This window comes from Cervus canadensis, chromosome 31 (assembly GCF_019320065.1).
Source record: "Cervus canadensis isolate Bull #8, Minnesota chromosome 31, ASM1932006v1, whole genome shotgun sequence".
In the NCBI taxonomy this organism is placed as follows: domain Eukaryota; kingdom Metazoa; phylum Chordata; class Mammalia; order Artiodactyla; family Cervidae; genus Cervus; species Cervus canadensis.
Window position 1 is genome coordinate 22,091,088 of NC_057416.1, and position 16,250 is coordinate 22,107,337.

General features: G+C 42.1%; 1 protein-coding gene across 10 annotated transcripts in view; it reads left to right on the plus strand.

Annotated features, from left to right (window-relative positions):
- The window catches only part of DLC1 (DLC1 Rho GTPase activating protein), a 415,436-nt gene that overhangs the window by 375,057 nt on the left and 24,129 nt on the right, over nt 1-16,250 (plus strand). For 7 of the 10 annotated variants that reach the window (XM_043454523.1, XM_043454522.1, XM_043454525.1 and 4 more), the window contains one exon: nt 10,908-10,979. In XM_043454523.1, coding sequence (XP_043310458.1) covers nt 10,908-10,979 — 72 coding nt within the window. Of the gene's footprint in view, nt 1-6,447; nt 8,505-10,907; nt 10,980-16,055; nt 16,172-16,250 lie in introns of those variants that run through there. The other 3 variants (XR_006266865.1, XM_043454528.1, XM_043454529.1) reach the window with 3 other exon arrangements.

Sequence of the window (16,250 nt, forward strand, 5' to 3'; positions counted from 1 at the left end):
TAGTCTCCGTTGACTCTACTGAATGGTGCTTACTTCAGTGAAAGCACTCCAAAATAATGTTTCCAAGGGAAAGTTTTCTCCCAGAGGTCATTGGAAACATTTTGAATGGCATCTTGAAAAGGCCTACCTATTAGGAAATAATGTTCTTGGGCACCAAAAGGTAAAAACAGTATTCCTTTGCTGAAGTCAAGCCAACACACATGGTGGGAATCAAGTCTCTCTCTTAATCCTTCATTCTTGTTTTTTATGCTACTACTGGAGTGAGTTTCACAGTGGAAAGTGAGCTCCTTTTCCATCCACACATTCTGCCTCAACCGGGTGGCCTTCTCATGTCTTCTCCCTTCCGCCCCCAGGAGGAAAATCAAAAGCTAGCTGAAGGCTGAGGTCAGTGCCTAGAGTCCTCAGATGCCTTTGACGCCTCCCATCCACATTTTGTTCTCTCCCCTGCCCCACCTCTGAGTGTCCTGCGGAGAGGGCTAGAGGCTGCTTCCTGCAGCTCGACAGAAAGGCGCCTTCCTCCTCCTTGCAGGAGTCTCCAGAGGATGTCTGAGGGACAAAAGTTTTCCACACCCTGAGTTCATAGCATTTCCCAGGCTGCAGCACTTAGGAGGCCGGAGAGGAAGGGACCTGGGAGGTGAAATGGCCTGTGGCCCATGTACTCCCACCCTGCCATGCCTTTTGTCACACTCAGATAACCAAGGAGATAGAGGATGTCGAAATTCTGCAATCATTTTCACCTGCCCTCCCAGTTTGGAGAGACCATCAAGGACATCTCTTTACAACTCCATTTTTCAAACTGTGTGACACCAACAAGGGATCTTGTATGGCGCTTATGCATTTGTAAAAGTTATTCCAGGGGAAATTCCAGATCTGTGCAAAGGCAGCCTGGAAAAACATTGCCTCTTCCCTACTGAGGGACAGCTGAGTTGCCTGTAAGTTCAAGGACTAGTCCAAGGTCATATGTGAGTTGAATGGAACTGGAGACCTCTTCCTGTCCCTTGTGTAAATAAAACAGGGAAGCAACAAAATGAGGATTTTAATGTGTTTGTAGGAAAAGCGTATGTTATAAAACCAGTAATGTCCTAAACTAAACAAAAATACTTGGGTCAAATTTTGACCAGTGGATTGTGTGTGTTTGGGAGGCCTGAATGTCATAAGCAGTTTTGATGAAAATAATTCTTTCGCTCACCTAGAAGACAATAATACTTCTATTTCTTACACCTTTTGCTCAAGACTCAGAAAGTTGAATTGAACCCAGGCGTGTCTTGGAGGTTCTGCAGGTTTGGTTCCAGACCACAAGAATAAAGCAAGTCATACAGATTTTTTGCTTTCCTTGTGCATATAAAAGTTACATTTACATTATACTGTCATCTGTTGAGTGCGCAATAGCATTACATCTTAAAAAAAAAAAAATGCAGACCTTAATTTTTTAAAATGTTGTTGAAAAAGTGGCCCAATAATAGACTCGCTTGACAGAGTTGCCACAAACCTTCCATTTGTAAAAATTGTGGTATTTGTGAAGTACAGTAAAGCAAGGTCTGTCTGTAGTGTTTCCTGTTTGAGGTTAGACATAGGAGTGGCTAAAATCTGCTTGTATTAACTAGTATCTGCCATGTTTTTGTTTTCATTGGTCTTTGATAAGGCAGCCTGATGTTTCGTTCAATTCTAGATTTTCTTTTTTTCTCTGTCAGGATGGACTGTAATATGAGTGAATAGTTTCTGTACCATCCCTCACTATTCCCTTTATTGCTAACTTCAGGTTTTTGTAGCACTGCAGTTTGCACAGTATTTTATGTTTCCTGGGCTATGATGCTGTAGAACTTAGGGCAAAAGCCACAGATTGGGGAGAGGTGCTTAGTGTTATAGAATAGGCTTTGCAGACACATGTGAAAGACTAGATGAGTGTATCAATCTTGAATGGTGGAGATAGGGAGGAAGGTGCTATTTTAGGTTTGTAACCAGGTATTTTTGCCTTGAAAAATAAGTTTAAAAGGAAGCAAATTATATAATCTTAAACCATCTTCTTCACTTAGTGGAAGAAAAAAAAATGAGACTCAGAAAAACAAGGACCCTTAAAGTTGGTTTAAGATGGCTTCCTCTCTTGAAATCATTTTCCTAATCTATCCAGTTATCTTTAAATAATTTACTATTTAAGAAACTACTTCATATCTTTTTTCTTAGCAATAGGTGGTTTGAAATGCATAAATATTTGGTGCAGAATACTGGAAGAGAGAGTGTGTGTGTGTATGTAGATGGAGGTGGGTTTTGCTCTGCCTCAGATTGCAATGAAGTAGAAAGATGTGATGATGCAATATCCATTTCCTTAACAGTTTATTTTCATTTAAGTTTGATTTTGTGTGTGTGTGTGCTGGGTAGTAAGTGCCAGTTTCTGATTCATTGGGAGATGATTTCTGTTCCTGGAAACAACTGGATCAGCTCGAGCCTGGAGTGCCTGATAGCGCCCAGTCCTGCCTGAGCTTAAATGCATGCAGAGCTGTTGGCCTCCTCACGGGAAGGGCATGTATTTTTTGGTGTGAGCTATGTGCTTTTTTTCCTGGTTTGTGTGTTAAAAATAGTGTTTTCCAAACACTTGACCTCAGTGATCCCCAAAGGAAATTTTAATTGATTTAATTTCTACGTTGTTGGAGTGTGGACTCCTGTGCACAATATCAGGTGTAGGCTTGCCTTATGTGTCCCTTCTTTAAAGCAGAGCCATTTATTAAGTTGTCATCACATCATTAGGGAAAATGGGCCCTGCCCCCCCCCCCCTTATATTATTTCTAGGAATGTTCTTTACTAGAAAGCAACATATCTGCCTCTGAATCTCAAGTAGGAGAGAAAAAAAAACTTAAAAAGAGAACTCCCTCAAAACTCCCAGTTCTTACTTGTATTGAAAAACAGCCTAATCTTTGTGGGCAAGACTGCCGTGTGCAGTAAGTTCTCTAACCAGGAGTGAGGGCTGGTGGGGGGAGAGGGGAGGGGGTGCCTTCTGTGACCGTAAGCAAATTATTGATAGCTAAACTTTGGACCAGCTTCCTCATTTGTAAAGAGGAAAAAATGGAAAAGTTCCAAGAGGCTTTCCAGCCCCCAGTTCCCTGATTGAGTTGATGTCAAGATGGTGCTGTTAACTGAAACACAAATGTACAAGATCAATAAGCAAAGTAAAAGTTTGATTTTTTTTTTAACTCAAGAGTTTTCTATGGGTTGGAGTGTTTTCTTCCTGTAAAGACTAACTTTAGTTTGAGGGCTGGAGACATGCATATGCAAAAATGCCTAGGGTTTTGAGTTCTCTGTAATATGATCATAGGCTTCAGGGAACAAATCTAGAAATTGATCTATTAAGAAGCAAATTAGAGGGAATTGCCTGGCGATCCAGTGGTTAGGACGCCATTCTTTCAGTGCAGGGGCATATATGTTCGATCCCTGGCATGGTTCCCAACCCCCCCCACACACACAAAAAAGGAAACAAATTAGATATTTTAGCAATAAGCCAGTCAATTTTGTACAGTTGATCAGTTTTTTGAGGGAAGGAGAATGTCTCCATGTAATTGATGATAAATGTGGAAAATTGACAGATGGAACCTTGTCTAACTGTTGTCTTGACAAACAAAGGAAATGGGCATAAAGGAATTCTTAGAGTCAGAAGCTTAAGGAATCTGCACAGCCTATGGCAATCCCAGATTTTACAGATGAGGAAACCAGTCCAGAAGGATTGTGTTCTTAAAGCTACTTAACTAAGCAATGGATTCTTTCCTGGACCTGTTTCGCTGACCTGTTACAGGTCATACTTTGCCCCCTTTCTGTGGCGGATTATTAGTAGGAACTTGGGACACTCGTGCAAAGTTCTTGTATATCTGAGGAAATCATGTTGGTTGCTCATTGGGTAACCAGGCTAAGGAGATGCTTGTGTCTGCCCTTTGGCATGACCTACTTTTCACTGCATCCCTCCCCTTCCTCTGTTGTGTGTTACAGTAAATCGAGTCTGCTTACCGTACCTTCACACACACACCTGTGCTTTGCCAGCTCTCCACTTAGCTTATTCTCTTTTATTCCCAGTCTCCTGTCCTGCAATCCAGCCTTCTATAAAAGATCACAACCCCTCCAAATAAAGGCTGAGCATTAAAATGAATGCCCAGTAGCCCCCTCCCTCCCCCGCCTGCCTCTGAATTCATACATGTGTTTCCTTTGCCACGTCATAGCCTCCTCTGTACTATGCAAAGGTTTCTTAGTTTACTTTTCTTCCTTCCTTCCTTCCTTCCTTTTTCTTTTCTTTCTTTTCCTCTTTCCTTTTCTTTAAGAAAAAGCTGTGTGAGAACAGTATATTTCAAACAGGATGGTTTTTTTTTTGGAGGTAACAAATAGCATTTTTTTTTTTCATTAAAAAAATGTAAGACTGCATTACTTATTGTAAGTGTTATTTGGGGAAACTTGTTTCAGTTTTATATATGCTTATATACACACGTGTGTGTACATGAATGCGTGCATAGGTACACATATGCATGTGGGGGGGGCAATGTAAGATGTATTTCTCATGGTGGCTTCTGATCTGAAAAAAATAAGACCACTTCACTAGAAGAAAATCACATTGCAGTTTATTTATATGGTATTTATTGAGTAACTACTATGTATCCCACACTGTTGGTGGTGCTTGGAATATATCAGAGAGTAAAACAGGCAAAGAAACTGGCCTTTGGCGAGTTTACAAAGGGGAGAGACAAAGTAAGCATAATAAATGTTTTGGGAGAAGAAAAGATAAAGCAGAAAAGGGAGCATGGGGTGGGTGAGAAGAGGCCTGTGAGGGTGGGTCAGTTAGCCTGGGGGCCATGGGGTCACAGGGTGCAGGAAAGCGCAGGGGCCCAGGGGCCAGTGTTAGAAGTCTGGCTCTCATCTATGAAATGGGGACTCTTGGGGGCTGCCTGGACAAGGTCCCTTGGGACTTAAATACATGGATCTCAGAAGAGCCCTTTGGAAGCCAGCTCATTCATAAGAAGAGAAGCAGCTGAGTGTCCGTCAATTGTGAATTACCTTTGCCTTTGGCTTCCTGCTTCAGGGCAGCGACCTGTGTCTTTGATTGTCCTGAACACAGCAGGCGGCACAGACCGTGGATGTGCAATAAATAAATATTGAGCTAAGCAGGGAAGTGAAGGCTGATGAGCTGCACGTAAATGTGTGGCTGGCTAGAATATATCTAAAGGTGGATTTGGGCCAGCTACTGGCAGGCCAGATGGCCCAGGAGCTGAATTATATTGATCGGTCTTGCAGAAGCTTCTCACTGGTCTCTTTGAGAAGAGACACAGCAGATGTTTAGAATTTTTTTTTAGGCACCTGAGGGTAGGAATGTTGCTAGTGGCTAGTCATAATCTTTGCTGTGATTAGATAACAGAAGAGTTTAATAAATATTAACATATACATTGTGCTATCTGACTTAGCCCAACTAGAAATTCACTTTACATAGTGAAGTCGCTCAGTCATGTCGGACTCTTCGTGACCCTATGGACTATAGCCTACCACACTCCTCTATCCATGGGATTTTCCAGGCAAGAGTACTGGAGTGGGCTGCCATTTCCTCCTCCAGAGGATCTTCTCGACCCAGGGATCGAACCTGGGTCTCCCGCACTGTAGGCAGACGCCTTACCGTCTGAGCCACCAGGGAAGTCCCACTTTACATAAGTAACTCCCAATAGCCAATCTTTTGGCAGTGTGTGTGTGTGTGTGTGTGTTGAACATTTATTTTTATTAACTGCAAAGAGATAGGGGTTTAAGTCGTAGTTCTCAATCAAATGTCAGTGGGTTCTTGTCCTTCAGACAAATGTTAAGTGTGCTTCCAATGTGGAAATAGTAGTCTCTCGGGATAAATGAATGAATGAAGAAGCTTCTAGTAGGTGTACTCACTATCCCGGGAATAGGGGCAGAGAGGTTGATGGGGGTGCAAAGGGAGAATTTATCTGCAGCAAGAGAGACAGGAGATGAAGAGCCTGTGCATCCTGGGAGCTGCAAGGAGTTGAGGAAGACTGGAGCAGAGCTTGCACGTGGAGGCCCTCCATGAGCAGAACGGCTGGGCAGAGGGCGAGTTAAGATGGCTGTGGGTCTGCGAGGAGTCGTGTCTGAAAGGCAGTGGGAGTCGTGGAGGAATTCTGAGCAGAGGAGTGACGTGACACGACATGACATGACTAAATCGTGTATTCCCTACAGACCAATCCAGGGCTCACCTGCCCTTTGGGCTAGGAGAGAGTTCCTGAGTGCAGGGAGGAGCAAGGGTTATCAGAGAGTTCCGTGGGAAGGATGCCAGGGTACCTTGGGAAGAAAGAGTCTGGGATAAAGGAATATGAAGAAATGCTACCTGGTTCAGTGGTCCCGGATCCTGACTACCTTTACATTTACTTAGGAGCTTCTTTAAAAAGATGTTGTCCCAGTCCTCTCTAGATGGAGAAAAGGAGAGCACTTGGGAGTGGGGGTGGGGGTGGTTTTAGAAGACGCCCCCAGGTGATGCCCGCCGGGACCCGGGCTCAGAGCCTCCGAGGTGAAGTGTCTGAGGCTGTAGTTTGCTCCTCTGCCCCCGAGAAACCCACCTGCCAGGGAAGGGGGGCCTGTTGGTGCCCAGCTGTGTGGCCGTCCGGTAAAGTGGTGCCCCGAATGGAGGCAGGAGAACTGATCCCTTGAAGCAATTCTTCCTTCCGTTTGAAGGAATTTTTGTGACCGGGGTTAGGAATCCTGGTTTAGATCAGAAAGCAGCGCCTGCCTTCACACAGCCGACATGCTTCTCCACGGCTGGTAAAGCATCCGCGTTTCCACGGGTCTGTGCCCACAAGTCTGCCCGTTGGGGGAATCCGCGGGATCCAGAACATGCTTGACTTTTCTTACATTCCTCCCGATTCCTTAGAATTGTATTTAAGAGATGCTTTCCATGGAGCATTTGCCTTGAGGCCTGATTTTGGAAGCACATGGCAAATCGCAAAGAAGGCAGGAAGCTCGACGAGAGGGTTCCCACCGTGAAGACAGCAGATGGAAGGTGGAAGTACTCATATCCTGCTCAGACCCGACGGTCATTGCTCAGCCACTGAGACGGCGACTTCAGCGGAACGATGACGGGGTTGGGGAATTTCTGTCTCACTTACTGTTGAGGGGTGAGGGGAAGCTAGGGTCACCCCATCATGCCAGGAAGTGTGCAAATACGGCCTCATGGTTCCCAGTCAGACACCAAAGGTTCTCCCGAACCTCATTCATCTAACACAAGTCATTACTGAAGCTGGTTCCAATAAAAATTTCCTATTTCCTCCTTCACACGTTTGTCTGCTGTTGGCTTAGAGAAAACCCAGATCTAAACCTGTCGTATTTCCACTGCATTTTCAGTTTCTGATGGCACTATTGCCTGGTGGGGGATTTTTTTTAAAAAACATTGTCCCAAGAGCCGGTTAGAGGCCTCCAAAACCAGACACAGGGGGAGTCAAAGTCACAGTAGTAATGCAGCATTCACATGGTTTGGCTTAGTATTTTTAACGTTGTTTATTGATGCATATTTTTGTTTCAGGGAAATCGGGGTTGCTCGTTTCTGCAAGTCTTTGCTCTCTGTCACACTATGGCAATTGAATGGAAAGAAGTGGTTGTTTCTCCACTTGTTCCCTCATCTTCATATCTTAAGGATATTCCCAGCTCACCTGTTAGGATCAATATGAGGAGTCAGAGAATTCATACACCTTAAGTGCTTAGACTGGGCCTTGTACACAGTGAGTGCTCAATAAAAGTTAACCATTGATGGAATTGTTGGAAGGCATCTGGGAAGACTGCCTAGAGGAGGTGACACTTGGCTGAGGCCTTGAAGGATGAGTAAAATTTGATAATGAGAGGATGGGAGAGTATTTCCCGCCAGGGATGTGTTGGGGGTGAAGAAGGGCCAGGTTCACTTTGGCTGGGGTATGGAGCACGTGCAGGGAGCTGAACAGTTCCATGCCACGTGAAGAGCCTTAAATACCCCGGGGAGATGTCTAGACTTGTTTTCTAAGCAGTGGAGCAGGAGCTCCAGGGAAGTTTGTGCAGGAGAGACAAGATCAAAACGGTAATGTAGGAAGTTTGATGAGGCAAGGTTGGTGTCAGGAATCTCAGGAAAGAGAACAGGAGACCTGGAGTTTTAGTTAGGGTAAGGGTGGAAGTTGTGGCCTGGATCAGGAGGGAACTAGCAAGGGTAAATCCCTACCTGACCTGGTTGTAGACATGGGTTCTTCATATTAAATAAAATGGATCTTAGGTCATTACCATTTTCTCTTGGTAATTGCAAAGGGGTGATAGTGAAGTCAGTAACTATCCCATTTATTAAAAAATCAATGACAGCTTTTTACAGTTTTTCTAATTCTGATTTCTATAGAAGCAACAGGTTCTCATTTATTATGCATCCTAATTTCATGAGTGGACATTGTTAAATGTCAACTAAATAGAGGCATGTCGCTTTCCCATGGTTTGATATCTAAAGGAAAGACATTCTCATCTATATTAGAGAAAGGAAAAGGCAGGTGAAATTCCTGATCTCTGTAGTTCTTGAAAGTGATGCTTTTTAGCCACTGTAAGCCTTCCATTAAATTATCTGCACAAGATGCAAACCTTGGCCTATTCACATAGTTTCTTTCTAACCAACTGTCCCTAAGAAGAATGGCTATGTGAACACAGCTTTTTAGATCAATTTTTGGTCATTTGGGGGCATTTCTTTTTTCTTAGTGGTGGGAAATGATTAAGAGTGACAAGACATCAGTAGGCATTTATGTATTCCTGAAGTGGCTTTAAATGAGTAGGCTCAGACAGTAAAGAATCTGTCTGCAATGCAGGAGACCTGGGTTCAATCCCTGGGTTGGGAAGATTCCCTGGAGGTGGGATGGCAACCCACTCCAGTATTCTTGCCTGGAGAATCTCATAGACAGAGGAGCCTGGTAGGCTACAGTCCATAGAGTCACGAAGAGTCGGACACAACTAAGCGACCAAGCACAGCACATATATGAAAACACTTTGTGATTTGTTAAGTATTAGATAAATAATTTAAACGTTCTTTAGAAAAAATAATGCCATACATCTTTCATGCCTCTTGGCATGAAGCCATTTTAATAAGAAATCAGGAGCATGTTCTAAATAAGTGGTGATGCTGGCTGGAGAATTGTGTCCAGTTAAGGCTGTGTGTGTGCTGATCTGATAGCATGTCTGAATATAGTTCAGAAAAGGTAGATGTTGAGAATTTCTGGCTATTCACCAGTTATTAAGTAAAATATGTAGAAAGCAAATACTTTTACTTTTTAACAATCTATTGTTTGACGTCTAACAATCTATTCAATGGAAATAACCTCTATACAGTAGAAGAAGCAAGGTATTTAATATATTTTTAAAGAATAAACATTTAGCTTCTTTTCTTTCCATGTCTATCTTTGTGCCATGGCCACGGGGATAGAGAAGAAAGTAGTTTCCACATCTTTTAAAATAAAATGTTGAACTTTTATATTTTTTTCCAACAATACAATTTTCTGGAAAATGTTTATTTTATGATTTTATTTAAAGATTCTTTAATTCCTTACTGAGAAGAGGTATGGATATAAATATAAGAAAAACTGTTAAGTGCAGATAATTCTCTTTGGACAGTTTGATATATTGTTTGATTCAGTATAGAGATTGAGATTCTTCAATGTCAACAGAGTGACACGTTCCAGTCACTCTATCCTTCAAAACCTCAAGTTCAGTCCTGAATCTTGTGTTTTATGATGCTACTTTCATCACCACACTGAAAAGATTCATCAGAGTAATAAACCTTGCCCTGTCTTTTATTGCTTCTCTGCCGCCATAAGTGGTTTTGTTTCGGTATTAACTAACTTATCAGAAGATCGTAGCAGGCTTTTTTCTGTAATGCCATCCTTACTTGTTTTAATGAATTTGAGTGTTCTCAATTGTCTTTCCTCTAAAGACTCAAAGAACTCATGAAACAATAAGTTAAAACCTATTTTCTAAAACAATAAAGTTACTGCACAAAAGTGAGATTATATTAAAGTGAGACATATATATATTTCTCTCTGATGGATTATCCACCTCCTGTCTGGCTCAGAGGAGAAAAGTGTAATGAACATTTGAATGTGGAGTAAATTAAGCAATACTGAGACATTTATAAATGAGTGAACAGCCTTACACGCTAAGTACTCTGAGTATCTGAGGAAGGTGGGAAGAAGGGTTGAAAGAATATTTTTTGTGCAAACTGAGAAACTTATGACTGTGCCCCTAACTCCTCTGTGGGTCAGTTTTACTGGGGTCGTAAACAGGGCTTGAATGAATTTGAACACCATGTCAGTTGCTCTTGGCCTTACTGTTTATCCGTACTGTCTATAAGATGTTAGCCACGGGGTAGTAGAAGTTGTTTTGTGCATTTCAGCCTGCCATGACTGTGGGGTTTATCAACTTAGTGCCCTCCAGTGCCTCTCTGCTGCCTGATAGACCCAAAGAGACACCTTCACAACACAGGCCGCTACATGCATCCCATTGGGTCAAGTCAGTTCTCTTCCAAGGTGTCAGATGTACTCGGTGGCCTTCTATTGATATGAAAAGTAAACCAAGTTAAGCCACGCAGACCTCAAATCAACTGTTTAATCCTCCTTCAACTTTCTCACGATGTTGTTTTCATAATTATTTGTAACCAGAACACAGAAGCAGCAGAGAGGGACTTAATGCTGAGACTCCATTTTTGTTTCTTAAAGGAAAGGTGGATAATTAAATATATCTTTTAAAGTCTGAAGAGATGTAAGAATTTTAAGCCGTTTGAATAAGTGGATTTTGTTTTTTACTTATCCCTTCTCAACAGGGAATTATATAACAAAACCAGGGTTTATTAAGGAAGAAGGAGCAGAGTTACACATAGCTAACATGTTTGTCTGTCCTCTCTTCTCTTGTAGAAATCGAAGCCAAAGAAGCTTGTGATTGGCTCCGAGCCGCAGGATTCCCCCAGTATGCCCAGCTTTATGAAGGTAAGCTAGAAACATCATTCTTTTTTTTTTTAATTTACTTTGGGCTGCTCTGGGTCTTCGTTGCTACTCACAGGCTTTCTCTAGTTGCAGCCAGCCGGGGCTACTCTCTAGCTGTGGTGCGCAGGCTTCTCACTGCGGTGGCTTCTCGTGTTGCAGAGCATAGGTTCTAGAGGACAGGCTCAACAGCTGTGGCGCATGGGCTCAGCTGCTCAGCCACGTGTGGGATCTTCCTGGACCAGGAATCAAACCCATGTCCCCTGCCTTGGCAGGTGAATGCCAAACTCCTGGACCATCAAGAAAGTCCCATACCATTCCTATATAATGGCCATAAGCCTATCTTTGGTACATGATTATTACTGATCTATGATTTATTTTCAGACATTTTATTATTTACTTGAATATTTCATTAAGGAAAAAATATAGCAAGCACCTAAAACCACCGCCACCGAAAAAAGCTAGGACCTTAATAATAGCACACCTACCAGTCTCCTGTCACTGTACCACCCCGTAACCAAAGTAACCAGCATGCAATAACACACACACACATACCTAGGAGTAGCATTACTGGGTAGTAGAGAAGATGTACATGCAACTTTATAATGCAAGGTTTTGAAAAGTTCCTGTACTGATTTCACTCCTCCCTGTAATATAAAAAGATCCTGTCTCTGCACATGCTGCCAACCCTTGACATTGCCAGACTTTCATTTTTGCCATTCAAGTGGATATAAAATGATATCTTACAGGTTTTGACTGGCATTTTTCTAGCTATTGATGATAAGACACATTTCTTTGTGGCATCTGGTCGTATGTGTTTGCTCTTCTGTGAAATATCTGTTGCCCATTTTTACCCTGAGTTGATTGTGCTTTTCTTGATGATTTATAAGAGCTCTTTATTCTAAACACTAAGGCTTTGTTGGTCATGTGTCGTAGATATATTTCCCTACTTTGTCATTAGGCTTTTCACTTTTCCTTAGGTTGTCATTCGATCAATATTATTTCTCCTAGGTTATTTCAGTAAGTGGACCCTTTTTTAAAAAGAAATCAAGATCTAGGTTGACTTTTAAGTAGCTTCCCTGGTAGCTCAGACAGTAAAGAATCTGCTTGCAATGCAGGAGACCCAGGTTCGATCCCTAGGTCAGGTAGATGCCCTGGAGAAGGGCATGGCAACCCACTCCAGTATTCTTGCCTGGAGAATCCCATGGACAGAGGAGCCTGGTGGGCTACAGTCCACGGGGTGGCAAAGAGTCAGACAGACTGAGAGACTAGCACATTCACTTTCAGGCTGGCTTTTTGCTGCTTCTTGATGTCTTCACAGTGGCCCGAGCATCACTTGGATGCTGAAACAGGATGCTGAGCACCTTGAGTCTCGCTCATGTCTTTGGTTGCCTGGGGTGGGTAGAGTGTGCTCTGTATAACACGAGGGGAAGGGGTTGTTCATTTAAACGGGAGGCTTATTGTTCTTATTGCCAAATGTCTCTCATTCATCTGTCCATCCATCTATCCATCCAGCCATCCATTCAGCTAATCAACAAGCCAGTATTAATTCTGCACCATCAGGGGTGCCCACCACTTTAGTAGATGCTGCAGATTTTGTAGAAATAAAACAGTTCAGACCTCAAAGAACACCTTTACGGGGTTGCCAAATATCTCAAAAAGCAAGCATAATTTTCTTTGATTTACGCAGAAAGAATACATCTTTTTCACCACTTAAGAGGAAGGAGATGCTATGAGACAGGCATTATGTGACAGAACTGCTGAAAGAGCCAGGTTAAACGATGTCATTTCAGTCTTTTCACCAGGGATGTTCAACTCTTCTCACAATAAATAGTGATTTCAAGATGTTTCTTTTGCTCTCCCGTCCTTCTAGGATGATGACAAGCAGGCTGCTTCCTATCGCAATGGCAGTGGGCTCTCTCTGGTATCTACTGGTCACCAGCAATCTTCTTTAATAAATGAGCAGAATGCCATGATGCTGGGAAAGACTGAGGACGGGAGGAGAAGCGGGCAACAGGGTGAGATGGTTGGATGGCATCACTGACTCAGTGGACATGAGTCTGAGCAAACTCCAGGAGATGGTGAAGGACAGGGAAGTCTGACGTGCTGCAGTCCATGGGGTCACAGAGTCAGACACAACTTAGCAACGGAGAAACAACAAGTGCTAAGACTGGATACAGTTTGTCAGCTTGGAGGTGCTCCCGTGATAATCAGGCTTCATTTTTAGGAAATATTTATTTATTTGGCTGCACTGGCTGTTAGTTTCAGCTTATGGGATGTAGTTTCCCCATCAGGGATTGAACTGGGCCCCCTACATTGGGAACATGGAGTCTCAGGCCGTGGACCGTCAGGGGAATCCCGCTGCAGCAGGTTGCACTGAAGAAGGAAATGGAGGGAGTAGGGATTTTCCCCAGAAGCAAACTGGGGAGAAACCACAGAGATCATTTTTATATCCCTAGCTCACTCAGCTAATCTAACTCATTACTTCATTAATAATGCCTGCTCTTCCTCTTAGTAGCCCAGACTGAATGTATGATGTTTCTCCATGAAGATGGGTTTAAAATTATTTTATAATTAGACTGTATAGAATATCTTACTGTTCCTCCATTTCAGAGAATATCTCCAATTCCTTTTCCTTCTTCCTTCCTTTCTTTCTCTCTTTTAAGGTGTTTGGTTAGCCCGCGTGTTTATTATGTGGAGTTGCTTATCTTTCCTGTAGGAGAATTTTGGACCTGTTACCATTTACAGCACCTCTGTCTCTCAGTAGGGTTTTGGAGGGGGTGGGGGTGGGGGCGGCCCAGCATTCTATTGGATTTTCAGTTCACAGCTCTACTGGAGACGGAAAGATAATTGCATTTGCAGTGGCAGTAACATGCTTGTCCTTTTGTTCTCCTGTTTAGAAATTAAATTTCCTTCAATTATGTCAATTTTTAGTGTTGATTTGCTGCCAAGCAGCCCTTTCTTCTGATGTGTATCTTTGCTGAGATCCCCTTCCGGTCTCTGCTTACATCTTTCCAAATCCTAAGAGACAGACTTTATTTTCGCAAGTTACATTTTGGGGGTCCTTTGACTTTTATAAGTCTTTTAAAGCCTAAATCTACTTTTGAGGTTGTACTGTACATTGTTCTAAGCGTTTATAATTTCTCTCCTTTGTCCTGCCCCCATGTTCAGGGCAGGTACACACACACACACCACATACCACCACACTTGTCCCTTGATTCCTAGCTTTATTTTGGTCCTTGACAATATATACATCCTGCATTTAAACCCAAGCTGGAAGTTTAAATCCTAACTTGAAGAACTCTGAGAACTACTGAACAACAACAACAAAATGTAATTATTTCACTCTTCTCTTGCATTTAGTCCCTACTTTTCCTAGAATTTCTTTTTTAAACAGAATTTTAAAGTTAATTTGGGTCAGGAAAGTAATCTAAAATATAGCTCTGGGCACACTGAGTTAGGAATTGCTAAAATAGCAAAGTTTCTGTCTCAGATGCACGCAACAGGCATGTTAACTTTATGATTTACATGTATTAAGTATTACAAGCATATTCCTTAATATATGCTCTGTCCTTTAATACTTAGAGTGCATGATGTCTGTTCAAAGTGAAATACAGTTGCCAGAAGCTTCAAACAGCTTTATAATCTGCTTTGCTTCTATTTACTAATAGTTTACATTCACTAGAAGTCTTCTCTCTTATTGCTACTATAGTGGTGCAGCTAATCATTTCCCTAATCATTTGGTCTATAAGGTAATGAAGAGAGGTAGATCCTCCAATATTGAATTTTATAAATTTCTTCATGAATCTTTAGGCTCTAGCTATTTCATTGGTCTATCTGTCTTACCATTCAGAGAACAGGATCACTAACTTTGGCCTTCAGGAAAACGAATAGACCACAACACTCATGTTAATCTTCAACATTGGTGGGGGGGTATTTATAAGTATAATTTCTGGAAAATTGATGACTGAAGATAAAGAGCTCGATACTGTCCTCTAAAACCAATGATCATAAGTTAGAAGCCATAAAAACATAACGAACCATCATGTGCTCCCACGTCAACCCCAGAACTAGAATACTATTAGTTATTTGTGTCTCCAAAACTACCAAGAGCCATGTCAGTTTCCCCTTGCAGCATTAGCCATTTGGGAGGTCAAAGGGGTCTTTAGGTTCTGTGCATTCTTGTGTATTCTTGTGTATTCTTGTGTATTCTTGTGCATTCTTGTGCATTCTTGTGTATTCTGTGTATTCTTGTGTATTCTGTGTATTCTTGTGTATTCTGTGTATTCTTGTGTATTCTGTGTATTCTTGTGTATTCTTGTTTATTCTTGTGTATTCTTGTGTCCTGCAGTGCTCCATTCCTGACCCACAGAGTTGCACAGAAGGACTCTTCCTCACGATATTTTACAAGCTTTTTACTAGGAAGGCCCGTTATTTACCTTAATAGCTTAGAACACCAAAGAGGGATAACTTGCTCTTATCTAGTGGCAGTTCCAGAGCTTTGTCGTGTTCCATGGAAGCACTGCTGGTCTTCTTCCTCCCTACTCTTCCTGGATGTGTTTATCAACGAGGGACAGAAAAGTGAATTCTTCCACTGAGTTGACTCTTCCCCTTTTCTGCTTTTTGATTTTGATATAACTTAATGTATTCTTAGAGTAGTGAACTCTTCTACAGATAAAAGGATTTGGGATTCTGTCTTTCTACACCAGCTTTAGAGCTGGCCTTTTGTTTCAGGGGGATTTATATAAACCACTGGAAAGCCATATGGAAGTGCTAGTATTTGTTTAAAAATAGCACATCCTGAATTCTCTTTAGCTTTTGATGTCATGCAAATGACTGGATTCCATTGACAACCACCATTGTTCTCTAGATCTTTCCTTGGCCTGGTTTTCTGTGACCTCTTCCCTGATCAAAAGTGAGTGAAGACACACATGGCGGGGGGAGGGAGGAACAGCCACATTAGAAGGAAGCATCCTCCTGGTATTCATCCTGGTTTAAATTATAATTTATATAGCAGGTCTCTTGACTGCTGATTTGTTTAAAGGTGAAACAGTGTTTTGAACCACTTATCTTTGACAACAGATACTTGAGTCTGCAGACCACTTGATATCCAAGCTCCTTTAGGACACAGAAGATATTGTCTTAAACTGCTTTACATTCCCATAGCACTTGGTAGGGAAGGAGGTAACCTGTACACAGTAAGTATTCAAGAAATTATCTTGTTTTTGAGGGTTTTTTTTTTTTTTCCTCCCTCTGCTAAACTGGGCTAGATTGGCA